The 26,555-nt window shown below is 45.6% G+C and overlaps 1 protein-coding gene across 1 annotated transcript in view; it reads right to left on the reverse strand.

Moving 5' to 3' along the window:
- LOC130111845 (semaphorin-7A-like) overlaps positions 1 to 26,555 on the reverse strand; it is a 42,901-nt gene that overhangs the window by 4,693 nt on the left and 11,653 nt on the right. Inside the window, exons 8-12 of the mRNA XM_056279143.1 lie at positions 26,368 to 26,546; positions 13,747 to 13,855; positions 13,139 to 13,328; positions 3,096 to 3,211; positions 881 to 1,026 (exon numbers count right to left, since the gene is read on the reverse strand). Coding sequence (XP_056135118.1) covers positions 881 to 1,026; positions 3,096 to 3,211; positions 13,139 to 13,328; positions 13,747 to 13,855; positions 26,368 to 26,546 — 740 coding nt within the window. The remainder of the gene's footprint in view (positions 1 to 880; positions 1,027 to 3,095; positions 3,212 to 13,138; positions 13,329 to 13,746; positions 13,856 to 26,367; positions 26,547 to 26,555) is intronic.

Consider the following 26,555-nt stretch of genomic DNA (forward strand, 5'->3'; position numbering starts at 1 on the left):
GGTGCTCCTTCCATCGGGCATAAATTGACTTATTGTCCTTCAGCAGCTCCTGCCTGTCCTTTGAGCGCAGGGGGTTTAAGCTGTGGTTGCTTGGACCATAGACAGCCTCAGTAGTGCTGAAAACGCCTCTGGTGTCACCTAAGTCTGCCAGTCGCTGGATTTCCAGAGCCTTTTCTGTCAACCAAGAGTTCTTAAGCTCACTCACCAATCTCTGGATGTCCGCCTTGACTCTGGAGTGAGCCACTCTTTTAGCCTTGCAGGTTATACCATTTTGTCAGGCACGAAATATTTTCCTTTTCTTGGAGATGAGCTGTTCTATCTCTGTGTCATTTTCATCAAACCAGTCCTGGTGTTTTCTGGACTTGTACCCAAGGGTGGTTTTGCAGGTGTTGAGGATGGTGGATTTGAGCAGGCTCCAGTGCTTCTCAACGTCACCAGGATATTCCTGTTGGAAGGTTTCCCCAAGAGACGCCTGAGGTCGCTGCTGGGTGGTAGTTTCATTCAGGCTTTCAAGGTTCAGTCTTGGTCCGATCTGTTTCTTTTGAACCCTCCTCTTCTTCTTGAGTTTGATGGACATCATGGATCGGATGAGGCGATGATCTGTCCAGCAGTCATCTGCATCGATCATGGCCCCATATGAGAAGGTTCAATTCCAAAACACACAATATGTTCTGAAATTGATTACTATACAGTGCATTTCACTGCTAATGATTTTGTCCTTAGCAGTGTTACTATCTTATAAGTTCAGGAACGGACAGGATACAAACATGTCCTTTTATGCCAGAGTTTATATCCTTTGACAAGTTTATATCCTTCTTTTACAAGTGGTACATATCTTGTTTGAGAATATACCCATCGAGATATAGAAATGTGGTATTACTTTGTGGTGGGGCCGCAGTGGAAGCCGTTCCAGCCGCAGTAGGGATCTCTGGCTAGAATACACTGCTCACAGGTGTCTCCGTAGTGGGCACAGCTCCCAACATCCACCTGGACAATCTCTTTGCTTGAGCTCACGTACAATTTCTTCTGCAAACAAACAAATAAAACATCAGCATTTTTACAACTTTAGTCGCTCTGAGCGATGATTAGAGGTGATTTGAAGAATTTCACGATGCAAGGCTACTCGTTTGTTTCACAGAAAAGGTAACAGAGGCTGAGAGTACTGAGCAATATATCTATTCATTTCGTATCTGTTCTACTTTCAGAGTCTGTAATACAATATGATGTTGATGCTGTAATACAATGTGATGTTGATTTTATCCTGTTGTGTAAGGCACCTTGTAACATTGTTCAGAAAGATGCAATATAAATAAAGTTTATCAGTATTATTTTTCAGATACTTTATTGATTCCCATACGGAAATTACACCGTGCATTTAACCCATCCTAGCTGTGTAGCTAGGAGCAGTGGGCAGCCTCCGTGCAGCACCTGGGGACCAACTCCAGTTTGTCTTGCCATGCCTCAGTCAAGGGCACAGACAGGAGTACTAACCCCAGCAGGCATGCCCCCCCCTTTTTTTTCTCCCCAACTGCACTTTTGGCCAATTACCCTACTCTTCACATCCAGCTTCCCACCCACAGACACGGCCAATTGTAATCGAGTCTGTAGAGACGCCCGACCAAGCCGGAGGTAACACGGGGATTCGAACCAACGACCCCTGTGTTGGTTGGCAATCATGTCTTTTTTGATGGTGGGGGAAACCGGAGCATCCGGAGAAAACCCACAGCAAACATGGGGTGAACATGCAAACTCCACACAGAGGATTACCTGGGATGACCCCGAAAGTCAGACAACCCCGGGGTTCAAACCCATGACCCTCTTGCTGTGAGGCGACAGTACTACCCACTGTGCTACAGTGTATTATCATTATTATTATTATTATTATTATTATTATTGTGTTAAATCCTATTACCCTGTGTTAACAGAAGAAACCTGGTGACATGTCTCAGCCCTGATAGAATTAAGCACGTAGTACTGAGTTGTGCATTCGTTGTGTTTACCTTGCTGTGTAATATATGTTACATTAAAATTATTTTATTTTTGTGTATTTTGTGCATTTGTCATCTATTGCATGTCTGTCCGTCCTGGAAGAGGGATCCCTCCTCTGTTGCTCTTCCTGAGGTTTCTGCCATATTTCTTTCTTTATAAGGTTTTTCTTGTGGAGTTTTTCCTCGTTCGAGTTTAGCGTTCAAGGATAGAGGTTGCTGTACGTTGTATATTGTTGTATAATGTACTAATTGTAAAGCCCTTCAGGACTGCCATGTGAATTCGGGCTATACAAATAAACTTGATTTGGGCATGGGCATGCCAATCTGTGGCGTAAAACTGGAACAGTCTGAGTATGGAACTCAACAAAGTACAAACATTACGCAGTTCAAGAAGAAGTGCAAAGAACTGATTATCAACAGATATAGGGATGACGAAGAATTGTGTTAACTGTCTTAAGTTTTATTTATCTCTGAACATTTCTTATTACTTTTTTTTTTTTACATTTTTCACTCTATGACACCGAGTGGATATTTGGGTTGTATGTAGCATTGAGATCTATTTATTCTTGGTACCTGACATTAGGATGCGTTTTTCTTTTCCTCTCGTGTGTTTTTGATGTGTTTTTTTTTCTCCTGTTGTTCACAGTAGTTGAGCTTGTATTGTGCAGCACAATTTGTATTGAATTTGAACTATACAGTACAGTGGGAATTGAGTTTGAAATGTATAGTAGTTGAATTAACTTAAGAGTAGGTGAGAAGGGGTAGGAAAAAATAAGTGAATACTTCTTCCTTCTCCTTTTCCAACATGTAACAAATAATCTGATGCATACAGAGATTTGTTCATTGAGTTTGACATTTGGATTTGTTGATCAACTCAGATTATTGGCAATGGCTTATTTGTATGTTATATCCTGCTTATTTACATCCATCCATCCATCCATCCATCCATTATCCAAACCGCTTGTACTACTAAGGGTCACGGGGATGCTGGAACCTATCCCAGTAGTCACTGGGCAGCAGGCAGGTAGACACCTTTTTACATGTTCGAAATAAATCATCATTTGTTCATAAATCAAGATTCATTTGACTTGACTTCCTGTGACTCACCGTGGAAGGATGAACAATCATGTTGAGAATATGGGTCTTATGGTTGAAGGGGCGATACTCAGCGATGACAAAAGCCTGAAGTTCAGTCTCCAGAACCTTATGAACTCCTCCACCCTCTGTGGGAGGAACAACATTGGTTCTGATGTGGTCAGACAACACAACAGAGCAGGATGACTACAATGGTCTGATTCAAACACACACACACACACACACACACACACACACACACGCACACACGCCCGCATCTGAGTCACCCTACTTACCTTCCTCCCACTTCCCTCTCTTGTCTCGAATGATTCATGATCTCAGACATCATTCCCAATACTTCCGACCCGATTTTATTGCAAGGACTGCAGGGAATGGCTCTGATTCACCTTGTTCTATCAGAAATTGTCCTTTATGTTGTCAACTGACCAACACCTCACCTTTAAGCCTCCAGTAACATCTGACTAAGAAACAACCAACTGATGAGTATGTGTGCATTTCAGAACCAGAAGCACTTTATATGTTGTTTCATTTCATGCACTTGCGCACATGAAATGAAATGACACTTTGTTACCCCCAGCCCACAGAAGCGCAACACAAAGACAAAAACACATCCAAAAACTACAAGAACACACATATCCAAACTAATACATAGATCTAAACTAGACAATCAAACAAAAAATAATCTAATTAGTTTGAATAATCTAAAAATGAGAGCCCTGGTTTGTCTTGGTTAGCTTACACAATAAGGAGTAGTCCACACTATTTTTTTTTCAACCAAGACCATTACATCTTGGCTCCACATCTTGCTGACCTGCTATTGGACTGCCAGTTTTTGAGTGTTTCATGCGTTTTTTTTTTTTTTTTTCAGTTTTTAAATGTATCTACTTATATTTTTAATTTGCTTACTATTTCAAAAATTTAGCTATGTGTTTGTTTATAGGCATTGTTGTACATTATGTTGCTTGTCTACAACTTCTGTAGACTTGAGTTATTTATGATGCTGTTGCCTTTGGCTGGGTGTCTTTTCAGAGAGATTTTATCTCAACAGGACTAACAGTTCAGAAGACTGCCATTTTTTTTAATTAGCTTACTGACACTTATGCCCATATGTGGTAATTGCAAGGGTGTTTGAGCATCCCATATCCCAGAGATTGATTTGAACCAACACATTCGCAAGTTATTCGCCAGTTATACAAGCACTGTAGCAGACAACTTCAGCTTTATTTCCTCTTTCAACACTTCTTGCCTTTTACTTCTGCATTTGGCTACTTACAAAAATATGTGTAGTATATGCTGTCCTGGTCAAGTCCTACCCGACAGAGCAAATACATAAGCATTCATGATTTAACTTTTTTGTGGATTATTGTATTAAACACGCAAGTGGTAGACTCAAAAACGACATCTGTGTGAATGCAACTCTTCAGGGTTGTAATTTACTATACATTTTAAATAAATGTAGATGCAAAACAATTATACTAATGCCAACTCACAGCACGAGTTTCCCTTCCCCACAATAACACTTTGACCACTTCTCTTTTCTTGAATAGTGGAACCAAAAAAAGGGACATCACAAATGTTTGACAATTTAAAAAAAAAAGTCATCATAGTTTAGTGGCATTAAGTGCCTTTATCTCAAGGTCTTTTTCTTGGTTTGCCACAGACACAAGCGATGGCCGGGTTGCTTCTGAAATGGCAACTGATGAATGTCTACCTGACTGGCAACCCAAACTACCATCACAAATTTTGGTGCACATCATTGATTGTTTTACTCAAATCAAAAAGTTAACATTACCATACCATTGCTGAAATGTTCCTCTTTACTTTTCGACACTCACATATCCGCATGTCAGTGGCAACTTCACTAATCACACTTCCATTTTCCCATCTAGAGCTATTGGTAACCATAAACTTGGTGTTTGTTGCAACTGGTATGGTGTTGACATTTGAAAAGCAAATCTTTAAATACTAGTTGGTTACTTATATCTGAGTTAGAGGTACTAAATTCATTACTAGCAGTAAACTCTTACCTTTGCCTTCGGCCATGTAGCTTAGCAATGGTTCATCAGTCAGTTAGGTGATAAACCAAAGTCAAAAGCAGTTTACTAATTGTTGAAAATAGGTGCAGGTTTACACAAAATTTGCATTCGATTAAATCATTTTCAAAAGGCTGTAAAAATGTAGATTTAAAAACTGATTCAATTTTCCTTAGCTTGCAGAAGAATGACCGCAACGGTGAATTATAGCCAATCTCTGAATTTTTGAAGGCCCTTTCTGAGTTGATCGACCTGTGAAATGCATTTATTATAGAGCTAGCTAGCTGTATGATAAATTATCGTAAGCCAATATTAAATTATTGTAAGCCTAGATGATGCAAATTAATCACATTTGTTGTTATTTTTTTGACATTCAAATGAACATAAAAGACCTGTCAGAGCCAGGCAAGTCAGGAACAAGAAAACACCGTTCCTGGCAAGAAAAAAAAAAAATGAAGCCAGGCTACATATCATCAGACTGTTGATATACGTATTTCCACTCAATGAGGAGGGGGGGAAAATAAAACAGAAGTGAGTTGCGAGTTAAAAATAATTAGTAATTAACTGTCAATTAATTTGATAAGCACCGATTTGATTTGAAGACTGGTGATTTCGATGTAAGCAGTACATTTTATTATCAATCACCGCTTTCCATCATTTGTAACTTTTTGTTTTACTTTAAAAAGATACTAATTGGGCATCCGGTTAGCGTAGCGGCCTATTCCATTGCCTACCAACACAGGGGATCGCTGGTTTGAATCCCCGTGTTACCTCCGGCTTGGATGGGCATCCCTACAGACACAATTGGCCGTGTCTGCAGGTGGGAAGCCGGATATGGGTATCTGTCCTGGTCGCTGCACTAGCGCCTCCTCTGGTTGGTTGGGGCGCCTGTTCAGGGGTGAGGGGGAACTGGGGGGAATAGCGTGATCCTCCCACGTGCTACGTCCTCCTGGTGAAACTCCTCACTGTCAGGTGAAAAGAAGCGGCTGGAGACTCCACATGTATCGGAGGAGGCATGTGGTAGTCTGCAGGCCTCCCCAGATTGGCAGAGGGGGTGGAGCAGCGACCGGGAAGGCTCAGATGAGTTAGGTAATTGGCCAGATACATTTGGGGGGAGGAAGCCAAAAAAAAAAAAAGATCATTGTATATGTAGCGCTCTAAAATTTTTGAAACGACAATAATACTTTTATTTACATAGAGGTGATGAAAATGAATGTGAATTGAAAAGCAGCAAGGCAACAATGGACGCAAATGAAAATGTGAAATTGAAAAGTAGTTTGATAGCTGGTCCTTTGGTGGATTCAGCTGTGGACTTGGCTTCACGTTTCACATTCAGCCTTGATAGACTGCATGTTTTAACCCTCCCGTTATGTAACGCGAGAGTATAAAAGATAGATCTTCAAGCATGATAACCTCTCTGATGGGACTTAATTGGTGAATATCCTCCTCACCTTTTCTTTTCTGGCTTGGCATGATGGGCTCTCAGAGACCAACAAGTCCAGCTGTGGAGGGTGACCACCTAGAGGTCCGGGCTCTGCCTGCGGGGGGCAGTGCTCAACCCTCCAGCGGCTCTATGACCAGAGGGCAGTGAAGAAAACAAGCAAGGTTGCGAGGGACTCAACTCATAACCTCAGCACCTGCTTTCAGGTTATGACTTCTGCTAGGAGATATATTGCCCCCGTATTCAAAACAAACAGGGGCAGAGCCAGTTTCATCCCCTCTGCTATTTGTCTCCTTAACACCTGGAAAAAATAGACCTATTTTGCTAACACCCCTTATGTAGAAGGTATTGTTTTTCTTTCTGCTTTTACAATGGTTTTATCTATTCATTTTCTTTATTGTCTTGTCTGTATGTGGTTTACTGACCTAAACAAAATGAATTTCCCTTGTGGACTATAAAGAACATCTTTCTAGGGGTGTCCATAGCCTAGTGTAGCGTAGGGTCTATTCCATTGCCTACCAACACAGGGATTGCTGGTTAGAATCCCCTTGTTACCTCCGGCTTGGCCGGGCGTCCCTACAGACACAACTGCCATGTCTGCGGGTCAGAAGCCAGATGTAAGTATGTGTCCTGGTCACTGCACTAGCACCTCCTCTGGGTCGAGGCGCCTGTTCGGGGGGGGGGGGGTAGCGTGATCCTCCCATGCGCTACGTACCCCTGGCAAAACTCCTCGCTGTCAGTTGAAAAGAAGTGGCTGGCGACATGTATTGGAGGAGGTATGTGGTAGTCTGTCCAGCCCTCCCCGGATCGGCAGAGGGGGTGGAGCAGTGACCGGGATGGCTCGGAAGAGTGGAGTAACTGGCCAGATACAACTGGGGAGAAAAATGGGGGGAAATCCAAAAAAAAAAAGAACGAAAAAAAAGAACATCTTTCTATCCATCTATCTAATATGCTAAGAAAAAATGGGGGTGAGTGGATGTAACTCTTATTGATGTTGCTGTTGGAATTGTTGGCTCAGGGTTTGGAAGACGATAAGGGAAGTCTGAAGTTCAACACAGGCAACTTGAAGTCAGGCAAGGTCTAGCCCCCGTCTGAGTAGGTGTAAGATTTAAATTATCCCCGGTGTTTGTACTACAGGAATGATGTTTGGGTTACTCTGACAATTGAGGCTGAAAAGGTGGTGAAGGGGGGAAGAATAACTTGTTTGATATTTGCAAATGTGAGAAAAAACATAGGCTGCTGATTTATCACACATCTGTCAGCTCAGTCCTCTCATACACATAGTGGTTGCAGCTTCTAGTGTGAAACCGCCACAGTAAAATCCCAAATTCAAAACACTCAATACGAGAATGACACTTACGCTGCTGTAGAGTAGGGCTGTGAGATCGGGGAGTTCACGGGTTTCATTTGATTAAATAGTAGAAAAGAGAGAAGACTTAGCCACATGTTGCGAGCCTCTAGCCCAGGGGTGGCTAACCATGTGCCATGGAGAGCCATATGTATGCAGGTTTTCATTCCAGCCAGACTCCACACCAGGTGATTTCACTGATTAGCAACCCTTCACCCAAAGAGGAAGACTGTATCAGTGAAATCACCTGGTGTGGAGTCGGATTGGAATGAAAACCTGCATACACATGGCTCTCCATGGCACATGGTTAGCCACCGCTGCTCAAGCCTTTCTTACTGTCAAGTCACCACTCTCTGCCACGTTTTCCTGCTAGCTGATGGATGGCATGGGAGCCCAGTAGTTAAGTTTCCTTTATTAATCCCCTTAGGGAAATTTAGTTACTGCAAATTAACCCATCCTAGCTGTGATCTGTGTAGCTAGGAGCAGTGGGCTGCCGCCTTGATGCAGCGCCCGGGAACCAACTCCACTTCTTTTCCCATTGCCTTGGTCAGGGGCACAGACAGGAGTATTAACCCTAACATGCATGTTTCTTTTGATGGTGGGGGAAACCGGAGCACCCGGAGAAAACCCACCGCAGATACAGGGAGAACATGCAAACTCCACACAGAGGACGACCTGGGATGACTCCCAAGGTTGGACAACCGCGGGGTTCGAACCCAGGACCTTCTTGCTATGAGGTGACAGTGCAAACCACTGGGCCACTGTGCCACCCATTCTCATACATCATTCTCCTTGGACACTGAAGATGAGTTCACCACCATCACCTACCTCTGTTCTTGCATCACTTAAGTATCAGAGAACATGCTTTTTTTATATTGAGTGCTATAATATTTTTTTTGGGTACCCAATTTTTGTTTTGTTTCAGCTGTTTACCGAGAGTGTTTTTAGCATGGACCGAGGAGTTTCAAGTCAAGGGTAAAGACATTCCTTTCTGGGAGGTTTAACTGTTCATTGTTCTACAACAGGACTAATTTCACTTTTGATTAAGACTGAAAGAAAAAAGAAAGATATTGAACAAGATTTTTTTTTTGATATCTAAACTATCTCTATGTTGTCATCCATTCATGTCATTTTCATTTATAAGTCAGAGCTTATAAATTACAGCAGAAGGCTCCAGCATCCCCGCAACCCTGAGAGCAGGAAAAACGATTTGGATAATGGATGGATGGATGGATGGATTATTTATTTATTTATTTATCTATTTGTGCATTTACTTAAAACAAAAGGACAAACATCTGTCTGAAAAGGTTGACATTTATTTGAAGGAAGATGCGTTCCAGAATATTTGGACTTTGGATGCTCTTACATGTTCCAAGATCCAGGCTTAAGAACTGGGGCGGCAGAGCCTTTGCAGTGGCTGCCCCTGATCTCTGGGACAATCTACCAGTACACATAAAATCTGCTCAGACCCTAGAGACTTTTAAATCTTTATTAAAGACCTACCTCTTCTCGCTGGCATTCGATTCAAGTTGAGCTTGACACCGTGATTTTATTGTGCAAAAAAATTTTAATGTTTTATTGTTTACATTTTATATTCTTTATTTTAACCCAGCCGCTGAGGATGCACAAGCCAGTGCATCCTTAGTGCCGGTCCCAAGCCCGGACAAATGGGGAGGGTTGCGTCAGGAAGGGCATCCGGCGTAAAATCTTTGCCAAATCAAATATGCGGATCATAAATAAGACTTACATACCGGATCGGTCGAGGCCCGGGTTACCAACGACCGCCACCAGTACTGTTAACCAGCAGGGTGTCGGTGGAAACTATGCTACTGTTGGGCGAAGGAGAAGGAGAGGGGGAAAGCATGTCCAGAGGCAGCTAGAGAGGAGGAAGGGTAGGCATGTGGAGGTGAGAGTTGGAACTTTGAATGTTGGCACTATGACTGGTAAAGGGAGAGAGCTGGCTGACATGATGGAAAGAAGAAAGGTAGGCATACTGTGTGTGCAAGAGACCAGGTGGAAGGGGAGTAAGGCCAGGAGTATCGGAGGTGGCTTCAAACTCTTCTACCATGGTGTGAATGGGAGGAGTAAAGGGGTAGGGGTAATTCTGAAGGAAGAGTATGTCAAGAGCGTGCTGGAGGTGAAGAGAGTGTCAGACAGAGTGATGAGTATGAAGCTGGAAATTGAAGGTTTATTGCTGAATGTTATCAGCGCATATGCCCCGCAAGTTGGGTGTGAGATGGATGAAAAAGAAGAATTCTGGAATGAGTTGGACGACATGGTGGAGAGGGTACCCAAGGAGGAGAGAGTGGTGATTGGAGCCGACTTCAATGGACATGTTGGTGAAGGGAACAGAGGTGATGAGGAGGTGATGGGAAGGTATGGAGTCAAGAAGAGAAATGTGGAAGGACAGATGGTGGTGGATTTTGCGAAAAGGATGGAAATGGCTGTGGTGAATACATATTTCAAGAAGAGGGAGGAACACAGGGTGACGTACAAGAGTGGAGGAAAGTGCACACAGGTGGACTATATCTTATGTAGAAGGCGCCATCTAAAAGGGATTGGAGACTGCAAGGTGGTGACAGGGGAGAACGTAGCTAGGCAGCATCGGATGGTGGTCTGTAGGATGACTTTGGAGACCAAGAAGAGGAAGTGAGTGAAGACACAGCCGAAGATCAAATGGTGGAAGTTGAAGAAGGAAGACTGTTGTGTGGAGTTCAGGCAGGAGTTAAGACAGACACTGGGTGGTAGTGAAGAGTTGCCAGATGGCTGGAAAACCACTGCAGAAATAGTGAGGGAGACAGCTAGGAAGGTACTTGGTGTGTCATCAGGACAGAGGAAGGAAGACAAGGAGACTTGGTGGTGGAATGAGGAAGTACAGCAAATTATACAGAGGAAAAGGTTGGCAAAGAAGAAGTGGGATAGTAAGAGAGATGAAGAAAGTAGACAGGAGTACAAGGAGATGCAGCGTAAAGCAAAGAGAGAGGTGGCAAAGGCAAAGGAAAAGGTGTATGGTGAGTTGTATGACAGATTAGACACTAAGGAAGGAGAAAAGGACTTGTACTGATTGGCTAGACAGAGGGACCAAGCTGCAAAGGATGTGCAGCAAGTTAGGGCGATCAAGGATAGAGATGGAAATGTGCTGACAAGCGAGGAGAGTGTGCTAAGAAGGTGGAAGGAATATTTGAGGGGCTGATGAATGAAGAAAATGAGAGAGAGAGAAGGTTGGATGATGTAGGGATAGTGAATCAGGAAGTTCAGCGGATTAGCAAGGAGGAAGTGAGGGCAGCTATGAAGAGGATGAAGAGTGGAAAGGCAGTTGGTCCTGATGACATACCTGTGGAGGCATGGAGATGTTTAGGAGAGATGGCAGTGGAGTTTTTAACTAGATTGTTTAACACAATCCTGGAAAGTGAGAGGATGCCTGAGGAGTGGAGAAGAAGCATACTGGTACCGATTTTCAAGAACAAGGGCGATGTGCAGAACTGTAACAACTACAGAGGTATAAAGTTGATCAGCCACAGCATGAAGATTTGGGAAAGAGTAATAGAAGCTAGGTTAAGAGGAGAGGTGACGATCAGCGAGCAGCAGTATGGTTTCATGCCACGAAAGAGCACCACAGATGCGATGTTTGCTTTGAGAATGTTGATTGAGAAGTATAGAGAAGGCCAGAAAGAGTTGCATTGTGTCTTTGTAGATTTAGAGAAAGCTTATGACAGAGTGCCGAGAGAGGAGGTGTGGTATTGTATGAGGAAGTCAGGAGTTGCAGAGAAGTATGTAGGAGTGGTGCAGGATACGTATGAGGGAAGTGTGACAATGGTGAGGTGTGCGGTTGGAATGACAGATGGGTTCAAGGTGGAGGTGGGATTACATCAAGGATCGGCTCTTAGCCCTTTCTTGTTTGCAATGGTGATGGACAGGTTGACGGACAAGATCAGGCAGGAGTCTCCATGGACGATGATGTTCGCGGATGACATTGTGATCTGTAGCGAGAGTAGGGTGCAGGTTGAGGAGAGCCTGGAGAGGTGGAGGTATGCACTGGAGAGAAGAGGAATGAAAGTCAGTAGGAGCAAGACGGAATACCTATGCGTGAATGAGAGAGAGGACAGTGGAATGGTCAGGATGCAAGGAGTGGAGGTGACAAAGGCATTTGAGTTTAAATACTTGGGGTCAACTGTCCAAAGTAACGGGGAGTGCAGTAGAGAGGTGAAAAAGAGAGTGCAGGTAGGTTGGAGTGGGTGGAGAAGTGTGTCAGGAGTGATTTGCGACAGAAGGGTATCAGCAAGAGTTAAAGGGAAAGTTTACAAGATGGTTGTGAGACCAGCTATGTTATATGGTTTGGAGACAGTGGCACTGACGAAAAGACAGGAGGCGGAGCTGGAGGTGGCAGAGTTGAAGATGCTAAGATTTTCACTGGGAGTAACGAAGAAGGACAGGATTAGGAACGATTATATTAGAGTGACCGCTCAGGTTGGACGGTTTGGAGACAAAGCAAGAGAGGCAAGATTGAGATGGCTTGGACATGTGTGGAGGAGAGATGCTGAGTATATTGGGAGAAGGATGCTGAATATGGAGCTGCCAGGGAAGAGGAGAAGAGGAAGGCCAAAGAGGAGGTTTATGGATGTAGTGAGGGAAGACATGCAGGTGGCTGGTGTGACAGAGGAAGACGCAGAAGACAGGAAGAAATGGAAAGGGATGATCCGCTGTGGCGACCCCTAACGGGAAAAGCCGAAAGTAGTAGTAGTAGATTTTATATTCTTTATTTTATTATATTTTCTTTACATATATTTTATATTCATATGTGTCACTTATTTTATATTGTATTTTAAGCTTGTGCAGCACTTTGGTTCAACTGTGGTTGTTTTAAATGTGCTATATAAATAAACTTGACTTGACTTGACTTATTTGGACTTACGTAACATACCAGACCCAGAATAAATTTCCTGTTACAGCACAATTTAAATCTGGTCTCATCTTGGTTTATTTCTATTTAAAGAGGGACAAATAGATACTTGGTTACATAAACATATGATGAGTGTGTCTATTTAACAATGTGTCACACACTTTCCTCTCCTTGAATAAATATGACTTGTCTCTATTGACTTGTCATTACGTCAGTTAACATTTTAGATAATATATGATTGAAACAGAGTTAGCAAGCTGTCCCTGTAAAGACACTGTACACGGTAAACCAGGGGATTCTGACTGATTGTTGAACAAGACGGACACTACTCACCTAGAGAGAGAAACAGGACGGAGTGGCGAGAGTTGTGCTGCAGATTGTCCACACGGATGAGAGTGTAACCATGGTGACTGACAAAAAGAGGCCCGGAGTTTTCCAATGGCAAGACTCTGTCCTGCATCTCTGGCTTCTCCTTGACCATTTTGAGGACAGTGAGAGGAAGCTTTCTGCTGTCCGGAACACACTGAAGTAAGACAGGCATTCAGATGTATGAGATAAAAGTGTATAGATTGATTGTACACAATAGCAGCTCAGTGGAAAAGGTGTGAAGGGCTATACAATCGAGATCACTTTCAGACAAAATAAAATGTATGCATGTATGCGTGTTTTTTTAAGTCGTGTGTCTTTCCATGACAGCTGTGACGAATCAAATTTGAGGAACAAATTGCCGGTCAGTCAACTTCATCTGTCACAATTGAAAAACAGGCAAGTAATGATGTTTCAAAATGTGACTCACACAAGATGGTTAATGGAAATCACCCCAGAATCAATATTCTGGGATTCTTTAGGTGAAATGTCAAGGGTCTTTCAGAAAAAGTGTTGCTTTTTTTCTTCTTCTCCGAAATGCTTGGGGATAAATGTGCCACATATGGATAACTCACCATCCCAGGCCTTGGCTGTGGGATGTCCCTTGAATGACCCTTGAATTTGGAGGTTGTAAATGTGTCCTCAATATGTTGTACAGTGTAGACACACACAGCACTCATCCCCCTGCAAAGAGATACAGAGTCAGCAGGAACTGTTCTACAGAGAAGATAACAGAACTTGCTACAGAGAAGACAACAGATCAGCAGAAGCACTGAAAAAAGCGGAAGTATACCACGAGGAAGCAAAAAAAAAAAGCTTCATGTGACCCTCATCTATCTCAGCAGATAAAGTTGTTTTGATTTCAAAATCATGGTTGTGTAGTGACCTACTTGCAGGTTACATATTCACCATGCGGGCCAGAGACGGTCCCTTTAAGACAGTGGGCGGAAGTTAGCAAAGGGAATTGCGGGTAGACACAAGGCTGAGGTTAAGAAGAATGACCAGGAAGGCAGGCTGCGGTTTATTCAGGACACCATCTCCGGTCGGCGGCTGCTAGTTGATTTGGGCACACAACGGAGCATCCTGCCTGCGACAGCTGTGGACGCGCTGGCCGGCGGATTCGGCCCCCCTATGGATGCTGCTAACAGCACCCCCATACACACCTATGACACGAGGTATGTGGAGGTGGTTTTTGGAGGTCGGCGGTTCGGCTGGGACTTTGTAATGGCCAAGGTGTCCATTGCCCTCCTGGGTGCAGATTTCCTGCGCGCTTATGGGCTGTTGGTAGATGTTAAAAACCGCCGCTTGATTGACGCCGTCTCCTTCTGCTCTTACACATGTACGCTGGGGGAGGCAGGTCCCACCGGCTAATCCAACATGATTGCCACTGGGGATGAATTTCAGCGTCTGCTCGCTGAGTTTCAGGACCTCACAACGCCCATCTTCTCATCAGCAGTCGCCAACAATGGAGTGGAACACTACAACACCACCACGGGCCCCCCAGTCAACGCCCGTGCACGGCGCCTCGACCCAGCCAAACTCGCCATCGCCAAGGAGGAGTTTGTCAACATGGAGCGCCTCGGCATCGTGCGCCGCTCCGACAGTCCATGAGCTTCCCCCCTGCATGTGGTCACGAAGGCTAATGGCGGCTGGCACCCATGTTGTGATTACCACTGCCTCAACAACGCCACGACGCCAGACCGCTACCCCGTCCCGCACATCCAGGACTTCTCCGTGCACTTGGCGAAGGCGGTCATCTTCTCCAAGGTGGACCTCGTGCGCGGATACCACCAGGTGCCGGTCCACCCACAGAATGTGCCGAAGATGGCAGTAATCACGCCGTTCGGCCTGTTCGAGTTCCTGAGGATGCTGTTTGGGCTCAAGGGGGCGGCACATAGACTCTGTGCTGCGAGATATGCTGTTCCTGTGTGTTTACCTGAACGATATTCTTGTGGCCAGTACGTCCGCACCGGAGCACCTGGTCCACCTCCGGCAGCTGGTCAGATGGCTCAGCCAGCATGGGTTCATCGTCAACCCAGCAAAGTGCCAGTTGGGCCTGCCAACCATCGATTTCCTCAGGCACCGGGTTACAAAGGACGGAGCAACCCCCTCCCCGACAAGGTGGACGCCGTTGCCAGGTTCCCACGCCCGAACACGGTGAAGTCCCCGCAGGAGTTCCTGGGCATGGTGAACTTTTTATATATATATATATATATACATTTATTTCTAGTTTTTCCTCTTTATCCCACCCGATTAACTCAATTGCATATGGCCGGAACTCTTGTCAAATAACTCCCCTGGCTCACGTTTCCATGGGAAGGAGATAGTCGTAACACCAGCTTCCTTCAAACTCGTGTCGGCTGCTCTCGCTATTTTACATGCTGAAGCCTCGCATGGATTGCATTACCTTCAGACCGCGAAGGAGAGGTAGGGAGAATGCTTTCGGTTGCTTGGCTGCAGGCGCCTGGATGGGCCAGAGGGGTCGCTGGCGAACAACGAGTCCCCGAGCACTACACCGATCTACACACACTATCCCTCGGGTAAGGTTGGCCTAATGAATGCCTTACCCCGTGGAAGCTCTGGCCGTGACCGGTTACGGCGAGTCTGGGAATGGTGAACTTCTACAACTGGTTCATTCCCCGGGCGGCTCATCTCATGTGCCCCCTGCATGAGGCTTTGAAGGGTAAGGACCCCAAGGGCCCAGTGGACTGGTCGGAAGAGAGAAACCGGGCGTTTGAGGACACTAAGGCTGCGCTGGCTGACGCTGCCTTGTTGGCGCACCCTTGTTGGCGCACCCATCACCAACTTCCCTAGTAGCACTCACCACAGATGCCTCAGATTACGCCATGGGAGCAGTGTATAAGTAGTGGGTGGGCGGAGCCTGGCAGCCGCTTGCTTTTTTCAGCCGCCAGCTGTGCAGCAGAGGAAAACAGTACCTTCGACCGGGAGCTTCTTGGCCTGTTTCTCGCCATCCGCCGCTTCCGGTTCCAGCTGGAAGGCCACCGGTTCTCTGTGTTTGTGGACCACAAGCCGCTGACATTTGACATGGCCAAAGCCACTGAGCCGTGGTCTGGGCACCAACAGCGCCAGCTCACTTACATCTCCGAGTTCACCACTGACATCCGGCACATCGCCGGCAAGGACAACTTCATCGCCGACTGCCTCTCCCAGGCGATGTTGGGGGCTGTCCACTTGGGACTCGACTATGCAGCCATGGCTGCAGACCAGGATGCTGACACAGAAGTGCAGGCCTACCGGCCTACCAGACTGCTGACACTGGGCTGCAGTTGAAGGATGTGGTGTTCGACGATGCCGGGGCCATGCTTCTCTGAGACATCTCCATGGGTCAGCCCCAGCCCATGGTGCCCACGGGCTGGTGATGACGGGTTTTCGACGCCATCCATGGCCTTTCACACCCAGGCATGAAGGCATCAATGAAGTTGGTGGGGGCCATGTTCGTGTGACATGGCCTCAAGAAGGATGTCAAGGACTGGGTGGGCACCTGCATGGCGTGTCAGTGCTCCAAGGTTCACCGCCACACCAAGGCACCCCTGGTGCTGTTCCCAGCGCCTGGGAGGCGTTTCGGCCATGTCAATGTGGACCTAGTAGGACCCCTTCCCTCCTCCCGTGGTTTCACTAATCTGCTTACCATGATGGACAGGACCACTAGGTTGCCAGAGGCTATTCCACTGTCAACCACCATGTCTGCTGAGGTAGCCCGGGCGTTCATCAGGTCCTGGGTAGCCTGGTTTGGCACGCCATCTGACCTCACTTCTGACCGGGGCCTGCAGTTCACATCCGAGCTCTGGAATGCAGTCGCTGAAGGCCTAGGGGTGAAGCTGCACCGCACCACGGCGTACAACCCGCAGGGCAACGGTTTATGTGAGCGGTTTCATCGTTCTATGAAGGCTGCTCTTTGGGCCAGCCTCACAGACAGTAGCTGGGTCGACCGGCTCGCATGGGTCATGCTTGGCCTGCGAACCGCCCCTAAGGAAGACCTTGATGAATTTCTCCCAGACGGCGCGGCACCCTAGTCTGCTGCCCGCCAGCAGGCTGTGTTCCAGGACGCTGCCGGCGTTTTCACTCCAGTCCCAACTTCGCGGCGCAGCACGGCCTCCCTCAGTCTTACATCCCCAAGAACCTGCAGTCGGCTGGGTACGTCTTCATCCGGCATGACGTCCACCGTACCCCCCTATGATGGCCCCTTCTGTGTCCTGGCAGCAGAGGCTAAGAACTTTGTTGTGGATGTTGGTGGTAAGCAGGAGTGGGTTTCAGTGGATCGCCTCAAGCCGCCTCACCTGGACTTGGACAGGCCGGTTCAACTGGCCCAGTCCCCTCGGCATGGATGCCCCCCTGCCCCTACACCCGTCAAGAGGAACCGTTTTGGCCACATTATTCGTCCCCGACCACTTGATTTTTTTTTTGTCATGGTGAATTTTGGGGGGGCGTGTGTAGTGACCTACTTGCAGGTGACGTATTCACCATGCGGGCCAGAGACTGTCCCTTTTAGACAGTGGGTGGGGGTTAGCAAAGGTTATTGTGGGTAGACACGAGGCTGAGGTCAAGAACAATGGACTGCGGACTTAGTTTTTGTTGGAGGAAATAAACGACCCCACGCTGTGTGGTCAAAAGGAGAAGTGGTATCATGTCCTTTCTTTCATCCTCCACAGTTGATTGAATTTGGACTTTCAAAGTGGGATCTTTTTTTTTTTCTTCTTTTTTTTTGACACCCAACATAAACATCCATTCTTCCATTATCCAAACCGCTTAACCTGCTCTCAGGGTCGCAGGGATGCTGGAGCCTATCCTAGCAGTCACTGGGCGGCAGGTGGGGCAATACCCTGGACAGGCCACCAGGCCATCACAGGACCAAATTCAGCTCTGGTGTACACCAGAGCAACATAAACATAAATTACATAAAATGCAGTATGATGAACGCAACTTTGAATCTCAGCATTGATGAGGTTCATGGTTCAAACCCAACATTGCATCCAATTGGCTGGTATGGCTGTCGCAGAAAACACAATTGGAAATGTCCCTGGGTGGGGTAAAGGGAAAGGACCCTGTTAAAGCAATTAGCTTAGCAATTAGATTTGGGCACCTGTACAGCTTCAGATGAAGCTGAGGGAAATTGAGTAAACTTCCACATACATTGTGTCCCCAGAGCAGCCATGAGGGCATGGTCACCTTGGAATATGTGAACATCATGAGGGAACAGTGTTTGTAACATTGGAAGCACCTCATCCTGCTAAATAGCCTCATATTCTTTGGCCATTTACGACCATCCAAAGCATTCATCGTACTTCCATGAGATGGCTGCCCATACCATCATGGATCCATCACCCTGTTGAACAGCTGGCAATTCATATTGTGAGCTTAAGGCGTCCTTTCGCTCCACCCAAGTACATTAGTCCATGGGCCAGAGCCCAAAATTTCCTATTTCGGTACACTCAAGGTGGCAAAACTTACTTATAATTTTTGAAAGGATCCATGTCTGTAGATGATATTTTGGTATGATAACCATTCCTGAGTGGCAGCTGTATCACAGTTATCAGCTCATGAAGTTAACCACCCCCTAAAGTAAATTGCATTTTAGACGCTGGTGCATATCCTGGTTTAGCCTCATGGTCAGGACATTTTTCAATGTTCTATAATATTGTCTTTGGTATCATTTTAAAGGGGACCTTCTTAGCTTTCATTCAAGCCCTGTTGTGGATATTTCTCACAAATATAGAGGTCACTTGAGCTCTTCAACCCGTCAATAACACATATCTTTCTGCAATGTTCGCCTAAACTATATACTTTCTTTTAGCCCTGTGGCATCTAGGAATATCAGGGACACAAAACACAAAAACTGGAATACTCACAGGACTGTAAAGATTCAGGAAATGTATAATACACCCATACTATTTCATTGTGTGAGGTGATTGTGAACCTTAAATTAGAAGGGCATTATTACTAAGAAACTAACTAGACCAAAGCCAGTTAGTCCATGGGTCAGAACAGATATCGATATCACCCAAGGTGACACAACTTCACTGGTGCCATTTTATTTGGTACACTAACAGAAGTAAAATAATACATGATAACCTTTCCAAATGAGCAGCTATTTCATTTTTCTTTCAGGAAACCTGTTTCTGTGCCTCTCACGATTGTGTATTTGCCCAGATTTTTACAAATATAGCATTTCAACACCCCTGGTACTGATTAGCCTAGCTTAAACTCTGGGACAGTTCTTAGTTGGCCAACAACCAAGGATAACCAGTACTGTGTACTTCCATTCATTGTGCTAAGCTAGGCTAACGTGCAGCCAGATAGCTTTCTACTAAACACATATAGAGGAAACTGGTATCTATCTTCTTGTCTCACTCTGGAGAAGATTGTAAGCTAATTTCCCATAATGTTAGCATGTTCTTTTAATGTATATGTTAATATGATTAGTTAAAGTGGCTACGAGGAACTTTCATCTTGTGTTGATTTTAGCAGCCTCATGTGGACAAAATACAGCTGTTGCATAGCAACTAGGTAATGTATCTATTTGTGGCTATGTACGATAAATAATGGTAATATGACGCTGGTGAAGCAAAGTAAACTTTGTTTTAGTAGTGTTCATACACCTAAGTTACATGTATTTGTTTGTATGTGGCAGGTGAAAACTGACTGAATATGGCCACTGGTGAACAAGCAAGTTTTTACCCAATACCAAAGCGCCCACGGGTGGAGTGCATTATCCGCTGATCTGATGATACAGATAAGCTGGTTTCACTACAAAGTGTCGACTCATGGAGAACTCTGCTCAGGGCAGCTCAGATACGAAATCATGCACCAGTTTTGAAACTGGCAAAAGACATTCCTGAGGGACAGATTCCAGCAATCTACTACCACAGAAAGTGTCGCAGTATCTTCACTATGAAGCAAATTCTTGATGGCCTCCTTGCAAAAGAAAAGAAAAGTTGTGTCTCTGCTGAAGAGAAACAATCTAAGAGAGTAGCTCGACATGCTCCAAGTACATCTAGGACTTATGATGCAGAGTGCATATTTTGTCAGAAAAACAGCAAATATTCCAAGAGACAGAATACGAGAGAAGTACTGGTGCAGTGTCGAGAACTGCGAGCTGATGCAAAGATCAGGAGTGCAGCCACAAAGAAAAGGGACAGCAGAATCCTTGCCATTGTGAGTAGAGACCTTGTAGCAGCTGAAGGGCACTACCACAGGTCATGCTATAGACTTTACACCAAAGAAGAGGTTTCCAAAGGAGAGGTTGCCAGCAATGAAGATGATGATACTGCAGCCCAGTATGAAGCTGCTGTGAATAAGGCATACAATGAGCTGTTCCTCTTCATCAGGATGGAGCTTTTTGGCAATCCTCAAGTGATGACAATGACTGATCTCTCTTCTAGACTGGTAGCTTCAATGAACTCCCAAGGCATTGCCCAAGTCAAGGAATCAACCAAGAAGCACATAAGGCGAAACCTGGAGAGTGAGTTTGCTGGAGCCTTGCAGATATTCCCTGATGAGAAAGGAAAATTCCTCCTCTATCCCGATAACTTGTCCATGAGGGAACTTGCCAAAGAAAATCAGTCTCTCAAAAGGGAGCTGCAGACCCTGAAAAGTGTCAGTGCACAAGATGTTATAGCCAAAGCAGCCATCAAATTGAGAGCAGACATTAAAAGTCAAGATGTTCCTCAAACCTGGCCGCCTGAAGTCAAACCAGAAGCAGAATGTCCTACCATTCCAGAGTCGCTCAATATCTTCCTGTACTCTCTACTCACAGGCTCAAATTATCCTGATCATGCATCCCAGAGAGTGCAGTGCCTTCTGCAGTCATTTGGCCATGACATAGTATATGCAGTGACATGTGGAAATACCAAGCCTTCCAAGCACATTGTTCTGCCATTCAGTGTCAAATCGTTGACAGGAAATGTAGAGTTGATAAACATCCTCAACCGACTTGGTCACAGTGTGTCCTATTCACAGATGGAAGAGATCAACACTGCCCTGTGTCTCCAGAAACTCTCATCATCAGGGAGTGGCATTGCCCTTCCAGCTAACATCCATCCTGGCATATTTACAACTTTAGCCTGGGACAATATCGACCGTCTTGAAGAAACTGTCAGTGGTGAGGGAACATCTCACAGAGTCAATGGGATTGCTGTGCAAGCAAAGCCAGTCAACCCACTTCCTGTCCAACCCATGCCCACTGTTCCCAAAACAAAGAAGAGAAGCATTGATGGACCCCCACCAATGTTACCAACTTACAATGCTGGACAACGGGTAGGGCCACCACAAAGCAAAAAGTCAGATGCCGATACTGCAGCCAATACTAAGCTTGCCAGAGAGAAAAACCTTCTTTGGGTCCTAGCACGCATGTCACAACAAGAAGAACAGTCAGTCAGCAGCTGGACAGGCTTCAACATCCTGACTCGAGGAGAGATGACGGTCATCCCCGACAATATAGGCTATCTGCCTACCATCAATGCTCCAGCGACACAAATGTCTACTGTCAACGAGGTGCTTAACCAGTCACTGAGCATCATGCAGTGCTTAGGCCTGAGGAAGATTGTCTGTGTCTTTGACCAAGCCCTGTATGCGAAGGCTGTCGAGATCACATGGAAACACCATGACAAGTTCCATGATATCATCGTTAGGCTTGGGGTATTCCACACCATCTGCACACTGCTGGCAATAATAGGAAAGCGTTTCCAAGATGCTGGACTCAAAGACCTCTGCATTGAGTCTGGCATGATTGCAGAAGGCTCAATTGCTGGTGTTATGGATGGCCGCAAGTACAACAGGGCAGTGCGACTACACAAGCTCCTGTATGAGGCTCTCATGCGACTGACCTTGAATGGTTTCCTGTCCTGGTTGGAAGAAACTCACAGGAATGACATGGTTCACCTGAATGAGACACTGAAGACCATTGACAGCCTTGGGAAAGAAGTCTCACAACATGCTTTGAAGGAGGTCCTCAAGAACAGCTCTTGTACACGCATCATGGATCTATTTGAAGTCTACCGTGAGTTCCTTAGAGGTGGAAACGGCAGCCTCTCGAACTTCTGGATGTCCTATTTGGACATGGTTGAAATCTTGTTGGGGCTCATCCGAGCATCCAGAGAGGGAGACTGGATGCTACACTTGGCTAGCATTCGAGCAATGATCCCATGGTGCTTTGCTTATGACAGGATGAATTATGCACGCTACCTCCCCTACTACTACGCCCAGATGTCTGAGCTGCCCAACACACACCCAGATGTGTACACAGAATTCATGGAAGGAGGCTTCTCAGTCCAACTGGGCTCCACCAATCCCTTTGGCCGAATCCCTGTTGACCAAGCTATAGAAGAAACGGTGAACAAAGACACCCAAACAGCTGGAGGGACAAAGGGATTCAGCTTGAAGCCAGGAGCTGTGACCAAATATTATCTCACAGCTGAGTATAGAAGCATGTACCTCAGACAGCTGAGAGACCTGACAGGTCAAGGCAGGTGCAAATGGTCTCATCCAGATCTACAGAGTCCAAGGATCAAGAGAGATGAAGCAGATGTCCAGTCTCTCATGGACCTTACGGAGAATAACTGGCTCAATCCTATGTCCCCTGATGAGATTGATTTGGTTAGCCTCTCCACTGGCAACATGGCTCCACCTGATGTGACCATAGATCTCTTGAGAGCTCTTGAGAAAGGAGAAGAGGCCTACCAAGCATTCCAGCAAACAAGGTTAGATGCAGACCCACCACCTGTGAAATTCCACGACAAGATGACCAAGCAAAGTCTGAAAACATTCTCCAATGTCAGCACAAAACAAGCTCATGGAAAGAAAGCACAGGATGTGGTTCTGAAGACAGATACAAACCTTTTCAGTCACATGACCCTGGTGGCTGAAAGCAGGAAGGTGAATCTGAAGGATGTCCTTGCCTACCCATTGGGCCCACTACCATGGGCACTGGCAAATGCTGATGGGTCCTTACGAAAAACAAACAAGGCTGCACTTGCCAGAGAGCTTGAAAAGAATGTATCTCCTGCAGAAGACATCCCAATCCCATCTACTTCCATCATTGATGGGATGAGCCTGGTCCAAAAAATGAATGGCAACAACAAAACCTTTGCACAGGTGGCAGAGTCAGCCTTGACCCAGGTCCTCCATGAGGGAGCACAGAGTGGGAAGATTGATGTTGTTTTTGATGTCTATCACCAGACTTCGATCAAAGATGCTGAACGACTGAACCGGGGTGGAGACATCACTCTCCAGTACAAGAATCTTGCAGGGGGACACCACGTCCAGCAGTGGAGAAAATTTCTGTGCAGTTCCTCCAACAAGACCAGTCTCATCAAGTTTCTGGTGGAAGAGTGGAAACTCCCACGATACAGAGCTATGCTGCATGGCAAGGTGTTGTACATGACCTGTGAGGAAACCTGCTACATGTTGACAGAAGATGGGTGTGAGGAAGCAGCAGAACTGCACTCCACGCATGAAGAAGCTGACACCCGTCTGCTCCTGCATGCATTGCATGCAGCAAATGCGGGCTCAAAGTCAGTTATCATCACAGCTGAGGACACTGATGTGATGGTGCTTTGTCTTGGCTTCCAGAAGGACATCACCTGTCCCATCTACCAGAAGTGTGGGACTCAGAACCGCACACGGTTTGTCGACATCACCAAACTGGCAAGTTCACTTGGAGACAGCATCTGTGACAGCCTAATTGGCTTACATGCCTTCACAGGCTGCGACACTGTCAGTGCATTCGCTGGTCGAGGGAAGCTTAATGCCCTGAAGATAGTGAGAAAGCACACTTCCTGCCAAGAGACTTTTAGTCAACTGGGACAGACATGGAATGTGAGTGATGAGCTGTTCCAGAAAATTGAGCAGTTCACCTGTCGGATGTATGTTGCTAATAGCAGCACTGCTGAGGTGAACAAACTGCGTTACCAGCTCTTCTGCACCAAAAGGGGAGAGGTTGAGTCCAGCCAGCTGCCACCATGTAGAGACTGTCTCTTTATGCATGTTCAACGAGCCAACTATCAGGCAGCAATATGGAAGTGCTGTCTGCAGGCTAACCCTGTGGTGCCAAGCCCTACTGAGTATGGATGGACAGACGATGAAGGCAAGCTGGCCATTTACTGGATGCGCTCCCCACCTGCACCAGATGTGGTCTTGGAAATGCTAACATGCAAGTGTGCATTCATGCAAAATGCCAAGCTGCATGTGCCTGTCAAATGGACTTCCATGCACAGACATGTGCAGGTTACAGACCTGCAGTAACCAAAAACAGCAGGATGGTCCAGAACTGGACTTTGAACTTGGGGAGTCAGATGATGAGAGAAACGAGCAGTTGGATGAATGACAGTGTGATGATTCTGATGGTATTACTGTGGTAGTAGTCTATTGATGCACAGGATGTTGATTCTGGACTTGGTTACCCAGAACTTGATAACAATAATGTAACCATATTCACATATACCCATTACCCTACCCATTACCATTACATATACCCACTAATGATATGGGATTACATGTATCATTGACTAAGTATATGTAAATGTCAATGTTGTTTAAAATATTAAAATATTTCATTACCTCACTATGGTATTCCTTTTTATCATGTATTTTGATTGTGTATTTAAACAAATGTATAGAGACCAGTTTGTGACCTAACTGGCTTTGGTATAGTTCTCATTTAAGGCTCACAATCACCTCACACAATGAAATAGTATGGGTATATTATACATTTCCTGAATCTTTACAGTCCTGTGAGTATTCCAGTTTTTGTGTTTTGTGTCCCTGATATTCCTAGATGCCACAGGGCTAAAAGAAAGTATATAGTTTAGGCGAACATTGCAGAAAGATGTGTGTTATTGACGGGTTGAAGAGCTCAAGTGACCTCTATATTTGTGAGAAATATCCACAACAGGGCTTGAATGAAAGCTAAGAAGGTCCCCTTTAAAATGATACCAAAGACAATATTATAGAACATTGAAAAATGTCCTGACCATGAGGCTAAACCAGGATATGCACCAGCGTCTAAAATGCAATTTAGTTTAGCGGGTGGTTAACTTCATGAGCTGATAACTGTGATACAGCTGCCACTCAGGAATGGTTATCATACCAAAATATCATCTACAGACATGGATCCTTTCAAAAATTATAAGTAAGTTTTGCCACCTTGAGTGTACCGAAATATCGTCTGGCCCATGGACTACATCGAAAGTCTTCACTGACTGTTTTTTATCCATATTTTTGCATTTTTGTACATATCCTGTTCTTGCACTTGGACTTCTGTAAGTACTTTTATAAGTACTTCTATTTCCCGCTTGTGCATTGAGCCAGCAAAACAAGTATTTTATTATGAGAATAAGTGTAAACTTGCTTTCTTATATGACAAATAAACTTGAAAACAGACTGTGGAAACAGTTCCTCTTGACACTTATAATTAATAATTTTGCAGTTGTTGCGACTGATGCACATGCAGTTCAGGCACCAAGCATTTTGCCCTTTTTGGATCTCTGTTTGGTTGCATCATGTTGCTTTGAAAACTAACATACTGAAGTGCCGATTATCAGGTGTCCTTTATAGCTAACACATTTTGTTAATTGACACTCAATGTCACATGACTCACCTGTAAAGCTGCCTCTTTTGGATTTCCCCCCCTATTTCTACCCAATTGTATCCGGCCAATTACCCCACTCTTCCAAGCCGTCCCAGTCGCTGCTTCAACACCTCTGCTGATCCGGGGAGGGCTGCAGATGACGACGACATGCTTCCTCCGGTACATGTGGAGTCGCCAGCCGCTTCTTTTCACCTGACAGTGAGGCGTTTCACCAGGGAGATGTAGCGTGTGGGAGGATCACGCTATTCCTCCAAGTCCCCCCCCCTCAACAGGTGCCCTGATCGACCAGATGAGGCGCTAGTGCAGCGACCAGAACACACACCCACATCCGGCTTCCCACCCGCAGACACGGCCAATTGTGTCTGTAGGGACACCCAACCAAGCCAGAGGTAACACAGGGATTCGAGCTGGCGATCCCCGTGTTGGTAGGCAATGGAATAGGCCGCCACGCCACCCGGACACATAAAGCTGCCTTTTTAATGTGATTTAGTTACTTAAAAGTTAACAATCCTTTTCCATGTGGCATTTCCATTAGTTAGTGTATTACTGTCATCTCTCTGCTCTAGCCTGAAATGCATGTTGGCAGACTCACCATTGATTTCTGAAGAGTGCATACACTCTTGTGTCCTGCCACTGGTCTCCATGTATGGCAGCTATGTCAACCAGCTCAGAATAGTGCTGTCTGCTGTTGTGATCACCACAGAAGAGCCTTGCAGTCAGCTGGGATGTCCACTCAAACTGCAAGGAGCTCTTGGGCCCCCCTTTATCTGCCTGGAAAGA

Source organism: Lampris incognitus, chromosome 4 (assembly GCF_029633865.1).
Source record: "Lampris incognitus isolate fLamInc1 chromosome 4, fLamInc1.hap2, whole genome shotgun sequence".
Classification (NCBI taxonomy): Eukaryota; Metazoa; Chordata; class Actinopteri; order Lampriformes; family Lampridae; genus Lampris; species Lampris incognitus.